Source organism: Dama dama, chromosome 23 (genome assembly GCF_033118175.1).
Source record: "Dama dama isolate Ldn47 chromosome 23, ASM3311817v1, whole genome shotgun sequence".
NCBI lineage: Eukaryota > Metazoa > Chordata > Mammalia > Artiodactyla > Cervidae > Dama > Dama dama.
The window spans coordinates 4,364,967-4,381,521 of NC_083703.1; the positions used below are offsets into that span (position 1 = coordinate 4,364,967).

A 16,555-nucleotide genomic window follows, 5' to 3' on the forward strand; every position below is an offset into this window, starting at 1 on the left:
GGATAGTTCAAGAGGGCAGACCTGCCTGAAGGCTTTGGAAAATAAAAAAGACTCTCAGTGAATATGTGTGTCCAGTTATTAGGCTGGACATAGATTCAGATGAGCAGGATTATACATAGAAAACCCTAAAGAAACCACTAGAAATTTACTAGAGCTAATCAATGAATTGAGTAGAGTTGCAGGACACAAAATTAATACAAATCCCTTGTATTATACATAGAAAACCCTGAAAATGTCACCAGATGAGAAGTGGGGAATACCAACATTGCGTGTGGTTGTTAGCACCATCAAGAGATGCTAACCTTTAGTTGTACAACCCTTTTAAAGCAGTTATTCGGTCTCAACCACTTCTGTGGAATATACCCCCTTGAAATTCAAGTAGTTTATATCTGGCTGGGCAGGTTAAACTAGATATAAAATTGAAATTCAATAGTGATGGTCAGAGGTTTCAAAATCTTCATCACAGACTATTGGTCATGGAAATCCAGTGTCACATTAAGAGCTTTAGTCTAAGAAGCCTGAGAATGGAGGTTCATATTCTGACTCTATCTGTGAATCTGTTTATTTTAGATATAAGTGAATACACTAGCCTAGATTATTTTGAGACCTCTTTCAGTGTCTCAGATCCTTTTTTTCCTGCCCAAAGCCTAGATGACCTACTTTAAGAAAAAATCATCTGCCTCCAGAATAGCCCCTCACCAGAATATCAGTTCCACAAGAGGAAGGTGTCTGACTGCTTTCCCTTGCCTTCATCCCCTCCCTGGAATGGCACCTTGTATAAAGTCATCCAAATTTCTGAACCTAAGACACTGCCGATTGAAAGGCACTACTGTTCTAAAAGAAAGAAAACTGCTTCCAGTGAATTATAAAATGCCATCGATTAAAGGATACTTTGCCATATTAGATATATTACAACGTGGGGGGAAATTCACCTTAGAACTAGTGAAAGTTTTTCATCTACTCCTGTTCTTGCATTCTCCTTTCCACCTTCTAAACAAAGTATTTTAAAAAATACACTTAATTTTTATGACTCTGTTCACCTCCCTCAGAAATATTTTCAGTGGTTTTTTTTTTCTTTTGGCTTTGTTTTTGTAGTAAAGGTCCCTTATGCTCAGTGTAGTGATGTTGGATTTGTGTTGACCTTATCTTATGGCCTGTGGCTGTCTCCTGTTCCTGGCTAGTTTTTAGGCAAATTTCTGGGAGCCCCTGCAGGATGGGCATCATGGGAATACAGATCTCATACCAATCAGTATGTGGCTAATTTTCCAACAGGCGATCCTTTTTCCACTGACAGCCTTGTGTGGATACCAGAGTTCTTGTAATTTCCTGAACCCACGGATTGAATAATGGCATCTCTGCCTCTCTACTTAGCTCAGTCCAGGCTCCTGGGGTACCAGCCTGATATAGCACCCACTTCCTGCTCCCTCCCCACCATGAACCCCAGGAATAACTTCAGAGTCTTTTAAACCTAAGCCAGATTTGGCAAATGATTTACAGAAGCAGTAAATCCTTCCAAGTTCTTTCTTTTCTGTATCACACCACTCCCAGCCACAAGTCATCATGTCCATAAAATTCAAGTGGACACTTTTTACTCTTTTTCAGAATTATCAAATGTATTTTCCTTCTCTTGTATCTTATTTTCTCTGGGTGTCATAGAATATCAAAATATCCTTTTATGAGTCACAGGTCTTCCTGAGATGTTTGAGGCTTTTAATTTTTAGGGTTATTGTATATACTAGGATAGAAGTAATCATTCACATAAGAAAAGCTTGTAAGGGTTAAGCATGTAAAAACTGTGCTAACAATGATTTACTGTGTAACACAAGAACAGTGTTTTATATCTATAATGACCTGTAATGGAAAATAATCAGTATATATTTATACACATGACTGAGTCACTTTGCTGTAACCTGAAACACAATGTTTTAAACCAACTATATTCAATAAAAAAAATCATGCTTGGTGCAGGAGAAATAACAAGACATCCTCCTGGACCTTGACTAGATAAGAGTTCAGTGAGGGTTTAATTTGAAAAAAGTTGCTTTTTAAAACATTCCCGTTTTCATTTAGCTTCCTTCCCGTCTAAAAGTGCTTCTGTTCTACCCAAGATTACAGAGGAGGCCTGACCCCTTGGTGTTAAGTTAGCTTCATGAATTTTCCTTTTGTCTTTCCCACAGCTGAGCAAGAGGAGGAAGCTCACCCTGAATACAAATATGGAAATGAACTTTCTGCAGATGACTTGGGTCACAAGGAAGCTATTGCCAATAGTGTCAAGAAGGTCAGAGTCTCGGTGCTCTTTGTTTTCATGACTTCCAAGAGATGGCAGCTGGTAGTTATGCCATTTCAGAAATGTGAGAGCCACAAGAGAATAAGGTAGCCTGTAATTCCCCTTCTCAGTTGGGAAGCCAGAATCAATATCCGACCTCGAGGCAAGCACAATACAATGACTGTTCGGTCATGCCTAGTGTTGACCCCTACCTCTTTGGCCCATGTCCTTCAAATGTTATTTATTTCCTTATGATACGTGAGCAGGAAGACAGCAACAGCACCCCAACAGCAAAGGTGATGCTATTCAGATCATTGAGAGAATGACCCTGATCATCCCAGCAAGCCCTTGTTAGAAAATCAGTGCTACCCACTGGAGGTCTCATCTCCCTCCTAACATAGAATAAGCACCAGTTTATTAATCACCTTCATGTGTGTGTGTGTGTGTGTTTGTGTGTGTTATGGAAACATTTACGGTCTGCTCCCTTAACAGCTTTCAAGTATGCATGTGTGCTAAGTCACTTCGTCCTATCCGACTCCTCGCAACCCCAATGGACTTTAGTCCACCAGGCTCCTCTGTCGATGGATTCTCCAGGCAAGAATATGGAGTGGATTGCCATTTCCTCCTTCAGGGGATCTTCCTGACCCAGGGATCGAACCTGTGTCTCTTATGTCTCCTGTATTGGCAGGCAGATTCACCACTTGCACCACCTGGGATGGAATATAGTATTGTTAACTCTCATCACCATGCTGTCCGTGACATCCTCAGGGCTTACTCATCTTATAACTGGAAGTTCGTACCCTTTGACGTCTCATTCCCCAACCCCCACTGGGGCCTGGAAAAGTGGTTGATTTTTAATACTAGTGAGTGATAGAGTAAGAAGACGCAGAGTGTCCACTGGGTCGCTAGCCTGGGAGTCATGGTGACCTTGAAAAGAGGAGTTTCGGGGCAGTTAGGGACCCCTTGAACAGACACATCTGAATGAGGAGAAGCAATACTTTTGAGCAGTTTTGCTGTGAAAGGGAGCTGGTTGTTAAAGGGAACCCAAGAGTCCAGAGAGAGTTAATTTTAGGATAAATCCAGGGTGATGACTGAATCCTTTGACATGATCTTTGATGGGAGCAGTAGTACTTAATCATTAAAGACAATGGATGAAGATGCAGGTGGGTGTATACAGTAGGTGCTAAGAAAACGGGAGCAAATTTATCTGCTGAGCAAAGCCAGGAGAATACTACCGTTATGCTTACCTTTTCTGATATAGAGGATTGCAGCTACTTTCAGATTATTAGATGCCTACTAAAACTCATTATCCTGCCTTGATCAGCACCCAGACATGAGTGTTGACTTGCTCAAGAGTGATTCTTTACATACCAGAGGAGGTGGTCACATCGATTATTTCCCAAGCCCCATCACTAGACCACTAACTAAATTACCTTAAGAAAGCACTGAAATAAGTGAAGACTATCAGCCAAAACGGAGATAAGCATTAAGATGAGCTTTTCTGGTGTGGAAAAGAGTTACACCATGGTATCCTGTCAGTTCTCACTGTATCTGTGGCTTTATGTTACCAGTAATGTCCTATCTTAACAGATAAATAGAGCAGCAGGCGTACAGAGAACTATCTAACATATTTGAATATCCACAGGTGTGGGGCTAGTAAACTTGAAGTTGCACCCTTTAGAGAAGTAAATGATTTTCTTTCTCTAATTTAGGCTTCAGATGACCTTGAACATGAAAACAGCAAAAAGGTAACAGAACAATTCCATTGTGCATTTTGTTTTCATTATGAGAAACTATGTGGTCATTCAATATTGAACAGGTTTTACCAAGTGCTGTTAATTCGGTCTTCTCCCACCCACTGCCCATGAAATATCAGACTATTTATAGGGATAATATTTACATGCTCAGTGCATCTACTTGTAAGAGTCTTCAAAAGAAAAAGTTAACCACGTGACGAAATGATTATATTCTGATAGAATCACAAAACCTAGGGCAGACAAATAAGACGATTTTTCTAAAAATAAGTGTTTAGGCATTTAGGTATTTTCTTAGTTAGCGTTTGAGATTTCATTCCTAGACAGTGGACAAAGGCATGTATAATTCTTCTACTGTATGTTTATTGATAGTTAGTAATGCCAGTACCATAAGCTGGGTACCAGGCTGATTCCCTGGATGACAACCTCATTACTGTCAGTCATCATAGGTAGCAAGGATTACAGTCCGACCCGCTAACTAACTGCATGAGAAGGCTGAGGCCTTAAAGATGATCATAACTTGGTCACAGCCACTTAGCTAACAAATATCAGTGATCAAAGATCAGCTTATCTTTGTTGACCCCAATATCTTAAGAAATTCTAGTAGAAGAGAATTTCACAAATATCTTAGGAGAAGACTGGAATCAGACTTAACCAGAATTATTCCAAACTTTAGACAGTAAGAATATTGGGTTTTCCTTCAAATAAGATAGGACCCCATAGACAAGAAGATAACCCTTTCTGAAGCCCTGATGTGGGAATCAAATGATAAAGTAAATTTCTGCCTCTGGCTGCCAACAGTTTCAAAACTGCAACACGCCGTGTACTTTTATTAAAAGGACCACTTTGATCATGAGCTGTGAAGAGGATATAACAAACTAAAAATATTACTTTACTTCCCTTACGATAAAGTCAACATTAAGTTAATGTCAAATAAAACTCCTAGAATGGATACAATGTGAAATTGACTAATAGCCTTTCAGAACACCAATATAATTGGAACAAAGACCTTTCTGTTTTGCTATCATATGAATTTCCTGACCTATAGGTCATTTTTATTTTCAGATTAAATGATTATATGCTCCTAGTCTAGGAATGAACTTTCAAATTTTAACTGGGGACATTTGAAAACATGATTTTTAAAAATCTCAACAAGTTACATTATTTGGTTATTTATTGGGTTTTATTGGTGAGATCAGTTTGATGGTCTAAAATGTTATCTGGCAAACAAAATGGCCTGGCCATTTTTTTCAACCAATGAATTGACTGATACGAGTCAACAGTTTATTCACCCTTGAGTACTGATCTCAACTAAATATTGATCACTTCTGAAGGTGTGATTTTTGCTGTTGTTGATTGTGTTACTTTTGTCCTGATTTACAAGGAAACAAACTTAAATAATGTGTTTCTGTTTGCCTGTATGCAAAATAATACAATTTTAATAGGTGCTGTGTAGTGGATTATCACATTAGTTTAAGAATAAGCTTTTTTTAAAATACCACAAACCATTTATGTATGTAACTTGGTTTCCAAAAGTGTTAAGTAGGTATGGTCCCCAGACCAGCCACTTGAGAGCTAGTTAGAAATGCCAATTCTCAGGTTTCATAGCAGACTACCTTTTTCAGAAACTCTGAGGGCGAGGCCCTGGAATCTGATTTAACAAGCTTACCTGTACACTAAAATGGAAGGATCTCTGTTTTTTAATTTATTTCGCAACTTGTGAAATTATGAATTATAATACCTTTTATACATATTCCATAGCATTGCTCTGAACTTCAATATAGTTTCTGGAATAAAGTCCTTTGAAAATCTAAAAAAATGTCCCCAAAGTGTAAGATAAGCTTCATATTTTACTATTATCTCTATTTGTATTATTTGGGGCCACAATAGACATTAACTTTTTTTTTTTTTTTGACCACTCCTCAAGGCATGTGAATTCTTAGTTCCCTGACCAAGGATGGAACCCATGATCCTCGTGTTAGGAGCATGGAGTCACTGGACTGCCGGGGAAGTCCTGACATTAACTTTTAAAATTATCCTATGTTGGGACTTCCCCGGCAGTCCAGTGGTTAAGACCCCACACTTCCCTAGTACCGAGTGTGGGTTCGATCCCCGGTTAGGGAGCTAAGATGCCACATGCCTTGTGGCCAAAACACCAAAACATAAAACAGGCAATATTGTAACAACTTCGTTAAAGACTTTAAAAATGGCCCACATCAAGAAAATCTTTAAATAAATTAAAAGCTCTTTTTAAAAATTATGTTTTATTTAACATAATTGAGGAAGAGAAAAATCTTTTATCTTTGGATCTGTGTGCAGATTTTCTCTAGTAAGGAAGTTTTTAGGGGCTTCCCAGGTGGCTCAGTGGTAAAGAATCCACCTGCCAGTGCAGGAAACCCAGGAGACCCGGATTTGATCCCTGGGTCAGGAGAATCCCCTGAAGGAGGATATATCCCCACTCCAGTATTCTGGCTGCGAGAATGCCCTAGGCAGAGGAGCCTGGCAAGCTACAGTCCATGGGATCACAGTCAGGCGTGACTGAGCAACTGAGTGCACACTCACACAAGGCAGTTTGTGGCCTAAATCTGAGAGTCCTGACGTCACTGATGTGTGTATTCCCTTTGTTGTGCTCGTAGGGCCTGGTTACCGTAGAAGATGAGCAGGCGTGGATGGCATCTTATAAATATGTGGGTGCTACCACTAATATCCATCCGTATTTGTCCACAATGATCAACTATGCACAGCCTGTAAAGTTTCAAGGTTTCCATGTGGCTGAAGGTAACACCAAAGGTTAAATGCTGTTGCCTTTTCTGTCTGCTTTTCTTTCATCGTGCTGTGATCTGACTCGCTGCCATTCCCTTTCCTGGACACATGGATTGTTGCATTTCACCTTATTTTTGTTGCACAGACCACACAGGTCCTTGGCTCTTGGGGGCCTTGTGTTGTCATTTCCAGTGTCGTCCACAAGGTGGCTCTGAGAGCCTGGATTTGGGAGCACTCCAAGCACATAACCTCTTGCATTAGATACACTTTGGAAGACCCATTTGAGTCAAAACCTGGTCTCTTAAAAACATAGCAAGTGATATTTTAAAACTTCGTATAATTATTTCTGGACTGGAGAAGAGATAGTCCTCACTGAAAATACATATCCCAGGGGTGGCTGTGAATGTCAGTTGCTATACACATAACTGACTCCAAATTTAATTCATCACACTTTTCTTAAGTCAGCCATCTCCATCATCAGAATATTAATGAAAGTAGGAGCTACTGATATCATGATGGAGCATCTGCCTCCAAAGCCTCATGATTCCAAGTGTAATTATATTTATCACTTGTCTTTTGTGAGTCTCATGGCAGAGTTTCTAAGTGCATCTTTGCTTTTCTTTACAGAACGCAATATTCATTATAACATGTCTTCTTTTAATGAGTCGGTCGGTCTAGGCTACTTGAAGACACACGCCATTGAATTTGTGAAGTATCCTTATGTATTACGTGGAATAAATGGTTGGTGAACTTTGAGTTTGGCAGGAATCTCTAAAACAGAAAGATGGCTAATATATTATTGTGGTTGTAGAGCTAGTAAAATAAAGTATGTGAAAGACCGCAGCAGCAGGGAAAACCTGCCCAAATGCGAATTGTTTTTATAATTCACACCATGAACTATGGTTTTTCTCCTTAGTGTCCTTTATACATGTGAAATCCGTTCTCTATTGTCACATGTTTTTGTCAGTGTTGATCTCAATCTTCATTGCTTTAGCTCTTTGTTATTTATTTATCACTGCTGGGATCCTCTTTTCCATTTTCCTTAATACATTACACAGTTATAACAAACGGCAAATGAGTCGCATTTACCCCAAGGGAGGCCGAGTCGATTCCAGTAATTACATGCCTCAGATTTTCTGGAACGCTGGCTGCCAGATGGTTTCGCTGAACTATCAAACCCCAGGTAGGAACTGATGTCCAGTGACCTCAAATTCCATGAGAATATTTTGACAGGATGGTGCCAAGAGTTGCTGTCAGTTGACTGTGGGCATTTTTCAAAGGAAGCAGACATATGGCAAAACAACATGTTGTTGGATATATAGAATGGTGAGAAATTGAAAGCGCAAAGTAGAGCAATAAAACAATGGTAGAAGATAATAGAGTTTGATTTCAATTGAATTTCCTTTTGAAAATGCCGTGACTAATCTGCTAAACATTGTCCCTTTTTCCACAATATGTCTAGTTTTTCTTCTTTTTGGATCAAACTTATCTTCTTGTCCAGAGACAGAATGAAATGAGAAGCATTGGAGGATCTTTGTACAGTAACTGTGACTCGTTTCTCCTTGGGAAAGTAGCTTTCCCACTGTTGGCATTCAGCAGCAGATCAGCAACACAGCAGAATCTCACCATAAAGATGTAGAGTATTATGGAGTAGATTCTGCTAAAATGGTGTTTAAGGAGTCCTATACTCTTAGAGGTACTAATGTATAACTTATTCCTCCGAAGTGTACTCTGGCCAGGTTCCAATATATAATAATATTTTTTTTTCCTGCAAGGAGAGCAGTCAATTTTGATGAAAGCATAAACAAAATCTTTAAAGTTTTCAAAATTTGCTTAAGAGCCTAGGATCACAATATGAAGATGAAAGACAGAAAAAAATAGTGTCTAGTTACTCACGTGAAACAGGTGAGAAATATGCCACAAAATCTATTCATCGCAGCATGGTCCTTTTTAAAAAAAAATTAATTAAGTTATTTTCATTGGAGGCTAATTACTTTACAATATTGTGGTGGATTTTGCCATGCATTGACATGAATGTACATGGATGTACGTGTGTTCCCATTCTGAACCCCCCTCCCACCTCTCTCCCCACCCCATCCCTCTGGGTCGTCCCAGTGCACCGGCTTCAGGGCACTCAAAGCATGGTCCTTTAAAATGGTTGGGGGGAAAAATCCCTTTTGTTCTGTTCTTTTCCTCTATAAGGGTATCCCCCATGTTTCCCAGTTTAGGGCTTTTTTTTTTTTTTTTTCCCCAAGCCAATCCATCATACTTTGTAAATCTGAATACACCTTGCTCCCTGTGGTCTGGACTGACTGAAAGGCCCTGTAACTTGCATCCCTTTGGCACGGATGTGGCCTGGCTGTGTTTCCCACTCTCGTGACCAGGAACTGAAGTCAGATTTCTGCTCAGCACCCCTCCTGCTGCTCACTGTGCTAAGCTGTGACCAGGAATCGTCACGATCCTGGAGTGTTTCTAGCAGAAACAAAAAGGATTAAAAGGCACTGCTGATTTTACTTATTTAAAAAGATGTCAAGTTGTATTCTTTGCTGTCAGTGAGACCATTATGTAGATTAGATGATCCAAAGGCAGTTTATTCTCTAGGCCAGCTTACGTTTTATTCTATACTGTAAGGTTTAATCATAGTACTCATCAGGAGGCCCCCCACCCCTCTTTTTTTTTTGCTGATGAAAAGAAAGAAGATTTTGTTTGCCTGCAAGAAAAAGTCATAACCATGCTCTGCCAGTGTAGACCACACTAGAATAATTCTTTTTAAGTCACACATTTTTTTATATGATACTTACCTAGTTTCTTTTTGATTCGTTTTAATTGAGTTATACGTTCATACAACCCTGTTGGATTTCTCCAGCATAACCTCCCTCTGGGTCATAAGGCATGTCTTCTCTAACTATATATACATCAGCTTAGACATCTGTACTCTCAACACTAATTCAACAGTCCTATGACTCATATAATGAATCCAAATTTGGGAGCAATGCCAACATGATCTCTTTGAATGCACATTTTTTGTTTATTTTAAACTCAAGGTCATTTAAACATGGAAAAGAGAGTTGTATGCCTCTCTCTGTAAACAGATCCAGAAGTACCTTGTAGTGATAAAAAAGACCTATCAGCTTGGGATCAGTATCTGCTTTCCATTATTTAAAATCACCCCATCAAAATCTTCTTTGTCCAGGAAGATGAAGTGCTAAATTATTTTTGTCTCTTGACAGATTTAGCGATGCAATTGAATCAGGGGAAATTTGAGTATAATGGATCATGCGGGTAAGTAATGTGATTTAAACTGTTGTCACCGTGTTCCACACTCCATACTACAGCCGTAATGAAACCATGTCATTTTAAATTAGAGGTTGGTGAATTTAAGTGAGGTTTGAGGGATGGGATAGAAACAAATGAAATCCCCAGGTAAGTTACATCTGCAATATACATTCTTCATCAACCACGTTTCATTAAGCAGATTAAAAAAAAAAATTTAACCACTAGGTAAGCAGTTTATTATACACCAGAATTTAATGCTCTCACTTTAAATTCAATAGTGGAGGCCTTTATAACTAGGACAGATAATGATCCCTGCTCATTTGGACGTCAGCAAGAGGGACAAAGATAGTAAATATGTGTATCCTACACAGGACAGATAAAGGAATGAAGTTGATTTAGTATGGAATGAAGTCCTCAATGCTAAGTGAAATTTATTTCAGCTAGGAAGACAGTTGTGTCCTCTATTAATTTTTTTCTTGTCTTGTAAATAGTAGTTACCAAAAAATAATGCTATGAGTGTTGCTCAAGGTACTTAAATAGTGCTCCCTAAAATCTGTGAACCAAGTAGTGAAATAGGAAATCTTAATTTCACTGAAATGCTGGAAAGTTAAATTGAAAAAAATGAAATTGAGGAAAGTTCTATGGAAGAACTTTCTTGTAGTTCTTGTATAGGCATTCTGTACAAGTTCTATACAAGAAAAAAAACTGTGGCCATTTTTTTTTTTTTCCCTCCATGCAGATGTCCCCAAGTGGTACTACAGGTAAATGATCTCAAACCATTACCCAAAGCCCTCTAGACTAATTGAGCAGAATTTCTTCCCACCACACTGCTGTCAGGATGCTCTCGGCCTCCCTGGTTGGATACATAATGTCCCATGTTGGATACTAAAAACAGCCCATCACAATAAAATTTTCAGCACTTGTGGATTCAGAATGCCTACTCCCACCTCTTCCTACACCCACAGGTGACAACCCTGTTACCCAAGTCACCCACCTTCAGTATACAGGGCATTTGCCTCTGCTGTGTGTTTTGAAGGAAATGCAAATTGTATACCTCAAACTAATGAAGTGTTATATTTCATTTAGGTTGGTGCAAAAGTAATTGAAGTTTTGCATTGTTGAACTTTGCCATTTGATACTAGATACATTCTTAAGTAAATCCGGTTATGTTATACATCATTAATGCACATTTCTCACTTTATGTTTTTTTCCTAATGACTTATTACTTGCTGTTTATTTTATATTTATTTTAGACTATAGAAATGATGTTAGACAAAAAGCAAATTTGAGTGACTTTTTTATTCAAGTTCAAAATGTGTTGGAAAACAGTGAAGACAGCTCGCAACATCAACAATGCATTTGGCCCGGGAGCTGCTAACAAACAAGGAGGGTGGTCATGGTTCAAAAGTTCTGCAAAGGAGACGAGAGCAATGAGCAGCATCGTGGCTGGCCATCAGAAGTTGCCAGCAACCAACTCAGAGCAATCATCAAAGCAGATCCTCTTGCAACTACACAAGAAGTTGGCAGAAGGACTTGTTGTCGACCATTCTATGGCCATCTGACATCTGACGCAAATTGGAAAGGTGATAGAGTTCGATAAGTGGGTACCTCAGGAGCTAACTTAAAGTCAGAAAACATCGTTGTTTTGAAGTGTTGTCTTCTCTTACTGTATACAACAACAGCGAACTCTCTGTCAATCGGATTGTGACATGCAATGAGAAGTGGATTTTACGTGACAACTGGCGACAACCAGCTCAGTGGCTGGACTGAGAGAAGCCCAGAAGCACTTCCCAAAGCCAAACTTGCACCAAAAAAAGACCAGGGTCACTGTTTGGTGGTCTGCTCCCCGTCTGATCCACTACAGCTTTCTGAATCGCAGCAAAACCATTACATCTGAGAAGTATGCTCAGCAAATCGATGAGATGCACTGAAAACTGCAATGTCAGCAGCCAGCCCTGGTCATTAGAAAGGCCTCAGTTCTTCTCCATGACAACGCCCGACTGCATGTCTCACAACCAATGCTTCAAAAGTTGACCGAATTGGGCTACGAAGTTTTGCCTCATCCACCATATGCATTTGACCTCTCACCAACCAACTACCACTTCTTCAAGCATCTGAACAACTTTTGGCAGGGAAAATCCTTCCACAACCAGCAGGAGGCAGAAAATGCTTTCCAAGACTTCGTCAAATCCTGAAACATGATTTTTATGCTTCAAGAATGAACAAACTTGTTTCTCACTGGCAAAAATGTGTTGATTATAATGGTTCCTACTTTGATTAATAAAGATGTGTTTGAGCCACGTTATGATTTAAAATTCACGGTCCAAAACCGTAATTACTTTTGTACCAACCTACTATCTCTCAATAAAACAGGGGAGAAAAAAAAAATTAAAATTATAGTTCCAAAGAAAACAATCCAATACATGTTTAGAGTATTTTTAAGCTGCCTTGTTATTTGTTGCCAAACATTGAGAACCAGGAGACTGTGTACATAAATTGATGGGTGGGCCCCCAGTGGGGGCTGAGGCCCCGGGGGCAGCCGTGGTGGAGAGCATAAGAGCCCTTGGCACTAGCCCGACCCAGGTCTTCCACAGGCTGATGTTGCCCTGGGCAGGTAGACGAGGCCCTGAATCTCAATTTCCTACTGATAGTATGAAGCCAGTTCAGTGAGTTTGAACTGAGTTTATGTATTTGATGTCCTTTACGAGTTGCAAATTTCTGTGGAAAAGTGAGGTTAAAGAGAAGCTTCAGTCCATATGGCTGATGACAGGCAGAGATCACGGACTGTTGAAAGAGCCTCTTTTCACAGCGGTCCTGTGAGGAGCCTGGAGGGCGAGGTGGGGTGGGCAGAGCGGTCCTGTGGTCCACACCGGCTGTGACCCTCCCAGAGCCTTCACCTGGCTCAGGACAGGCTTTTCACCCTCCATAGGAGTCCAGTGGCTCCTCCTGCCTGGATACGGGGTGGGCATCATTTCCATGGAAGAGGGGCCCCAGTGTTACTGAACCAAACCTGTCCACTGTCCACACTCAGCAAAGTCCGTCAGTGGTGGCTGTGCTGAAGGAACTAGCAATGTTTGTTGTAAGGCCCCAGGCAAGAGAACAGGTGACTCCTGCTCTAACCCCCCAGACTTCCTGCAGAATTTCAGCAAAGCATTGTTAAAAGCCAGGTGAAGCGGGTGGGATTTGTTTTACCACAGTTCACATGCACAGCATCTCACCTTCGGCACTGTTTACTGTAAAATCCATTCACGAACAAGGATGGTGCTATGTTAGCCTGGTTTTTCCAGTGGTCATGTACGGATGTGAGAGCTGGACCATAAAGAAGGCTGAATGCTGAAGAATTGATGCTTCTGAACTGTGGTGCTGGAAAAAACTCTTGAGAGGCCCTTGGACTACAAGGAAATCAAACCAGTCCGTCCTAAAGGAAACCAATCCTGAATATTCATTAGAAGGACTGATGTTGAAGCTGAAGCTCCAATACTTTGGCCACCTGATGTGAAGAACTGACTCATTAGAAAAGACCCTGATCCTGGGAAAGATTGAGGGCAGGAGGAGAAGGGGAAGACAGAGGATGAGATGGTTGGATGGCATCACTGACTCAATGGACATGGGTTTGAGCAAGCTCCAGGAGATGGTGAAGGCCAGGGAGGCCTGGTGTGCAGTAGTCCATGGGGTCACAAAGAGTCGGACACAACTGAGCGGCCGAGCAACAGTGTTAGCCTGGATTCTGTGCTTGTGTTTTTGAGGTAACGTGACCAAAAGCTTAAGTCCAACCAGAGGGACTGAAAAATCTGACCGCTCCCTGGGGCATCAGGACTTCAGGAGGCATGAACAATAAGTCTCCTGTCCCCTACCCCTCCCCTTTCCTCCACACCCAGCCTGGAGGCAGAGCTCTTGCCCAGAGGGCAGAAGAAGCAGTCTTTCCTGAATGTGCTATGCTCCTGAGGAGTCTAGCTGGCAGCAGAGATGAGCCAGCCATGAAGGACGCGCTTCCACCGCGCAGGGGCATCGGAGGCACCCTGGGGCTCTCACCCCACTGCCTTTGTCTTGCTCCTGCCCGCCTGCAGGGACTTTTAAAAAATCCTCCTGTGCTATGTATGAGGGTTTCTGTAAAGAGATGTTCTGTTTCTTTTAGGCCTACGGTGGCAAACAATACTTGTAGAAACCCCTGAATCTCACAACAATAACCAAACATCAGAAACTTACTTGGGAATCCCTGTCTGGCCTGTGGGCAGTTTGTTTAGGAGGCCACACCACTGCATCCTGTAAGTGTGATTTTTACCAGGAAGTGAACAGTAGTTTATTACAGACTCATTTTTTAAAGTTGGAAAAGCAGGAAGTACTTCTACACTTTATAATAAAACAAAATAGAGCAAACTAATTTCTCAAGTCTTTCCAGGCATGTGGAGGAAACCAGACAGTTGCTATCAAAATACTATGATATTTTATGATTCAAAGGTACACACTTTTTAAATGACTTTGTCAAGTTAGAATGAATCTTAAGATCCATGGCAACTTACAGTTAATCAGCAGCCATTTTGCTTGCTTGCTGGTAAATAAAACGAGGGCATGTGATAGCATCTCACATGTGATGAAGCTGGATGAACTTTCTTGTTCCACCATCCTCTGATTCTGTAACTCCTGTCTGTCCACCTGGCTGAAAGCCCTTCTCTCTGGCCCTTGCCTCCAAGGCCTTTGAAGTCCACAGAGAATTCTTTTTTTTTTTTTCCACTGATAGATTATTTTATTTTTTTTTTAATTTTTTTTTTCCATTTATTTTTATTAGTTGGAGGCTAATTACTTTACAATATTGTAGTGGTTTTTGCCATACATTGACATGAATCATCCATGGATTTACATGTATTCCCCATCCCGATCCCCCCTCCCACCTCCCTCTCCACCCGATTCCTCTGGGTCTTCCCAGTGTACCAGCCCCGAGCACTTGTCTCATGCATCCAACCTGGGCTGGTGATCTGTTTCACCCTAGATAATATACATGTTTCGATGCTGTTCTCTCGAAACATCCCACCCTCACCTTCTCCTACAGAGTCCAAAAGTCTGTTCTGTACATCTGTGTCTCTTTTTCTGTTTTGCATATAGGGTTATCATTACCATCTTTCTAAATTCCATATATATGTATTAGTATGCTGTAATGTTCTTTATCTTTCTGGCTTACTTCACTCTGTATAATGGGCTCCAGTTTCATCCATCTCATTAGAACTGATTCAAATGAATTCTTTTTAATGGCTGAGTAATATTCCATGGTGTATATGTACCACAGCTTCCTTTTCCATTCGTCTGCTGATGGGCATCTAGGTTGCTTCCATGTCCTGGCTCTCATAAACAGTGCTGCAATGAACATTGGGGTGCACGTGTCTCTTTCAGATCTGGTTTCCTTGGTTGAAGTCCACAGAGAATTCTTACATCAATTCACTTGCCATTGACTTTAGACTTGCCCTGTGGCCATCACACAGACCTGGATGCTTGGAATGGGTTCATCTCCTGCACCTAAAAACACCAGGCAGGACCAGCTAGGTAGTCTGTGGGACCCAAGTGCTCCACGTTCACAAATCGTTAAGAATCAGGAGAGTAGCCGCAGAGCATGAAGCCAAGCAGGACGCTCCGTGGTGGCACGGGCCCCACCCTCAGAGCCAGGACTCCAGCTTCTGCGTCCCCATCAGTGCCCAGGGGCCCGTGACCCACACAAGCCCTAAACCGTGAGTGACAGCCTCTGCTGACTTAGGCCCAAAATGGACAGTTGTTCAAGGCAAGCTGGTTAAGGGTCAGCCCCAAGCCAGGGATCCTATCTATCAAATTTCTGAGGCTAAATCCAGCCTCTGAATTGGAGTTTCAGGTGTGAAGTAGAAAAGAGTAGGAAATAAGCTTTATTGCTTTGCCAAGCAAAGGGGGCCACATCGGGCTAATGCCCTCAAAAACTGTGTTGCAACCCAGAGTGGGTATTTAGTAGAAATGGTTCAAAGAGGGCCTGACCAGCGTGTGGGCGTTCTTCTGACTGGTTGGTGGTGAGGAAAGTGGGAATCCGCCTCATCAGTCTTCTGGTTCCAGCCTGTCTGGGGTCTGCGTGCTTGTCGGCAGCTTGCAGTTAATTTCTCCCACCTTGTGCGTGTTTCAGTATCTGCAAAACTGCTCAAAAGTATTGTTATGTTTATCCCTTGAGGGGGAACCAGGGCCTTGCCACAAGGCTTTTCTATTGTTTCTTGACTTCTTCTCCCTTTTCTCCGCATCCCCTCCCATCCCTGATAAGGAACTGTTTGAGTCTGCTTATTGGAACCCAGTGCTGCCTCCCTGTGAAATATAGAACTATCATGCATTACCTCCCCTTGTAGCTGATGTCTGATGCTTCACCAGACAAAGCTGGTAGGCTTCCTTGGAAAAATATGTGAAGAACTGTATTTACTCATCTACTTGCCATCCTAAATCTTGAGCTTTTGCTGTATCATATTTTTCAGTGATTAATGCTGGCCATAAAAAAGGC

The 16,555-nt window shown here is 41.2% G+C and overlaps 1 protein-coding gene across 6 annotated transcripts in view; it reads left to right on the forward strand.

Moving 5' to 3' along the window:
• The window catches only part of PLCB4 (phospholipase C beta 4), a 454,299-nt gene that overhangs the window by 372,065 nt on the left and 65,679 nt on the right, over positions 1 to 16,555 (forward strand). For 4 of the 6 annotated variants that reach the window (XM_061125931.1, XM_061125930.1, XM_061125928.1 and 1 more), the window contains 6 exons: positions 2,178 to 2,278; positions 3,979 to 4,014; positions 6,657 to 6,798; positions 7,411 to 7,495; positions 7,842 to 7,966; positions 10,014 to 10,065. In XM_061125931.1, coding sequence (XP_060981914.1) covers positions 2,178 to 2,278; positions 3,979 to 4,014; positions 6,657 to 6,798; positions 7,411 to 7,495; positions 7,842 to 7,966; positions 10,014 to 10,065 — 541 coding nt within the window. The remainder of the gene's footprint in view (positions 1 to 2,177; positions 2,279 to 3,978; positions 4,015 to 6,656; positions 6,799 to 7,410; positions 7,496 to 7,841; positions 7,967 to 10,013; positions 10,066 to 16,555) is intronic. The other 2 variants (XM_061125929.1, XM_061125927.1) reach the window with 1 other exon arrangement.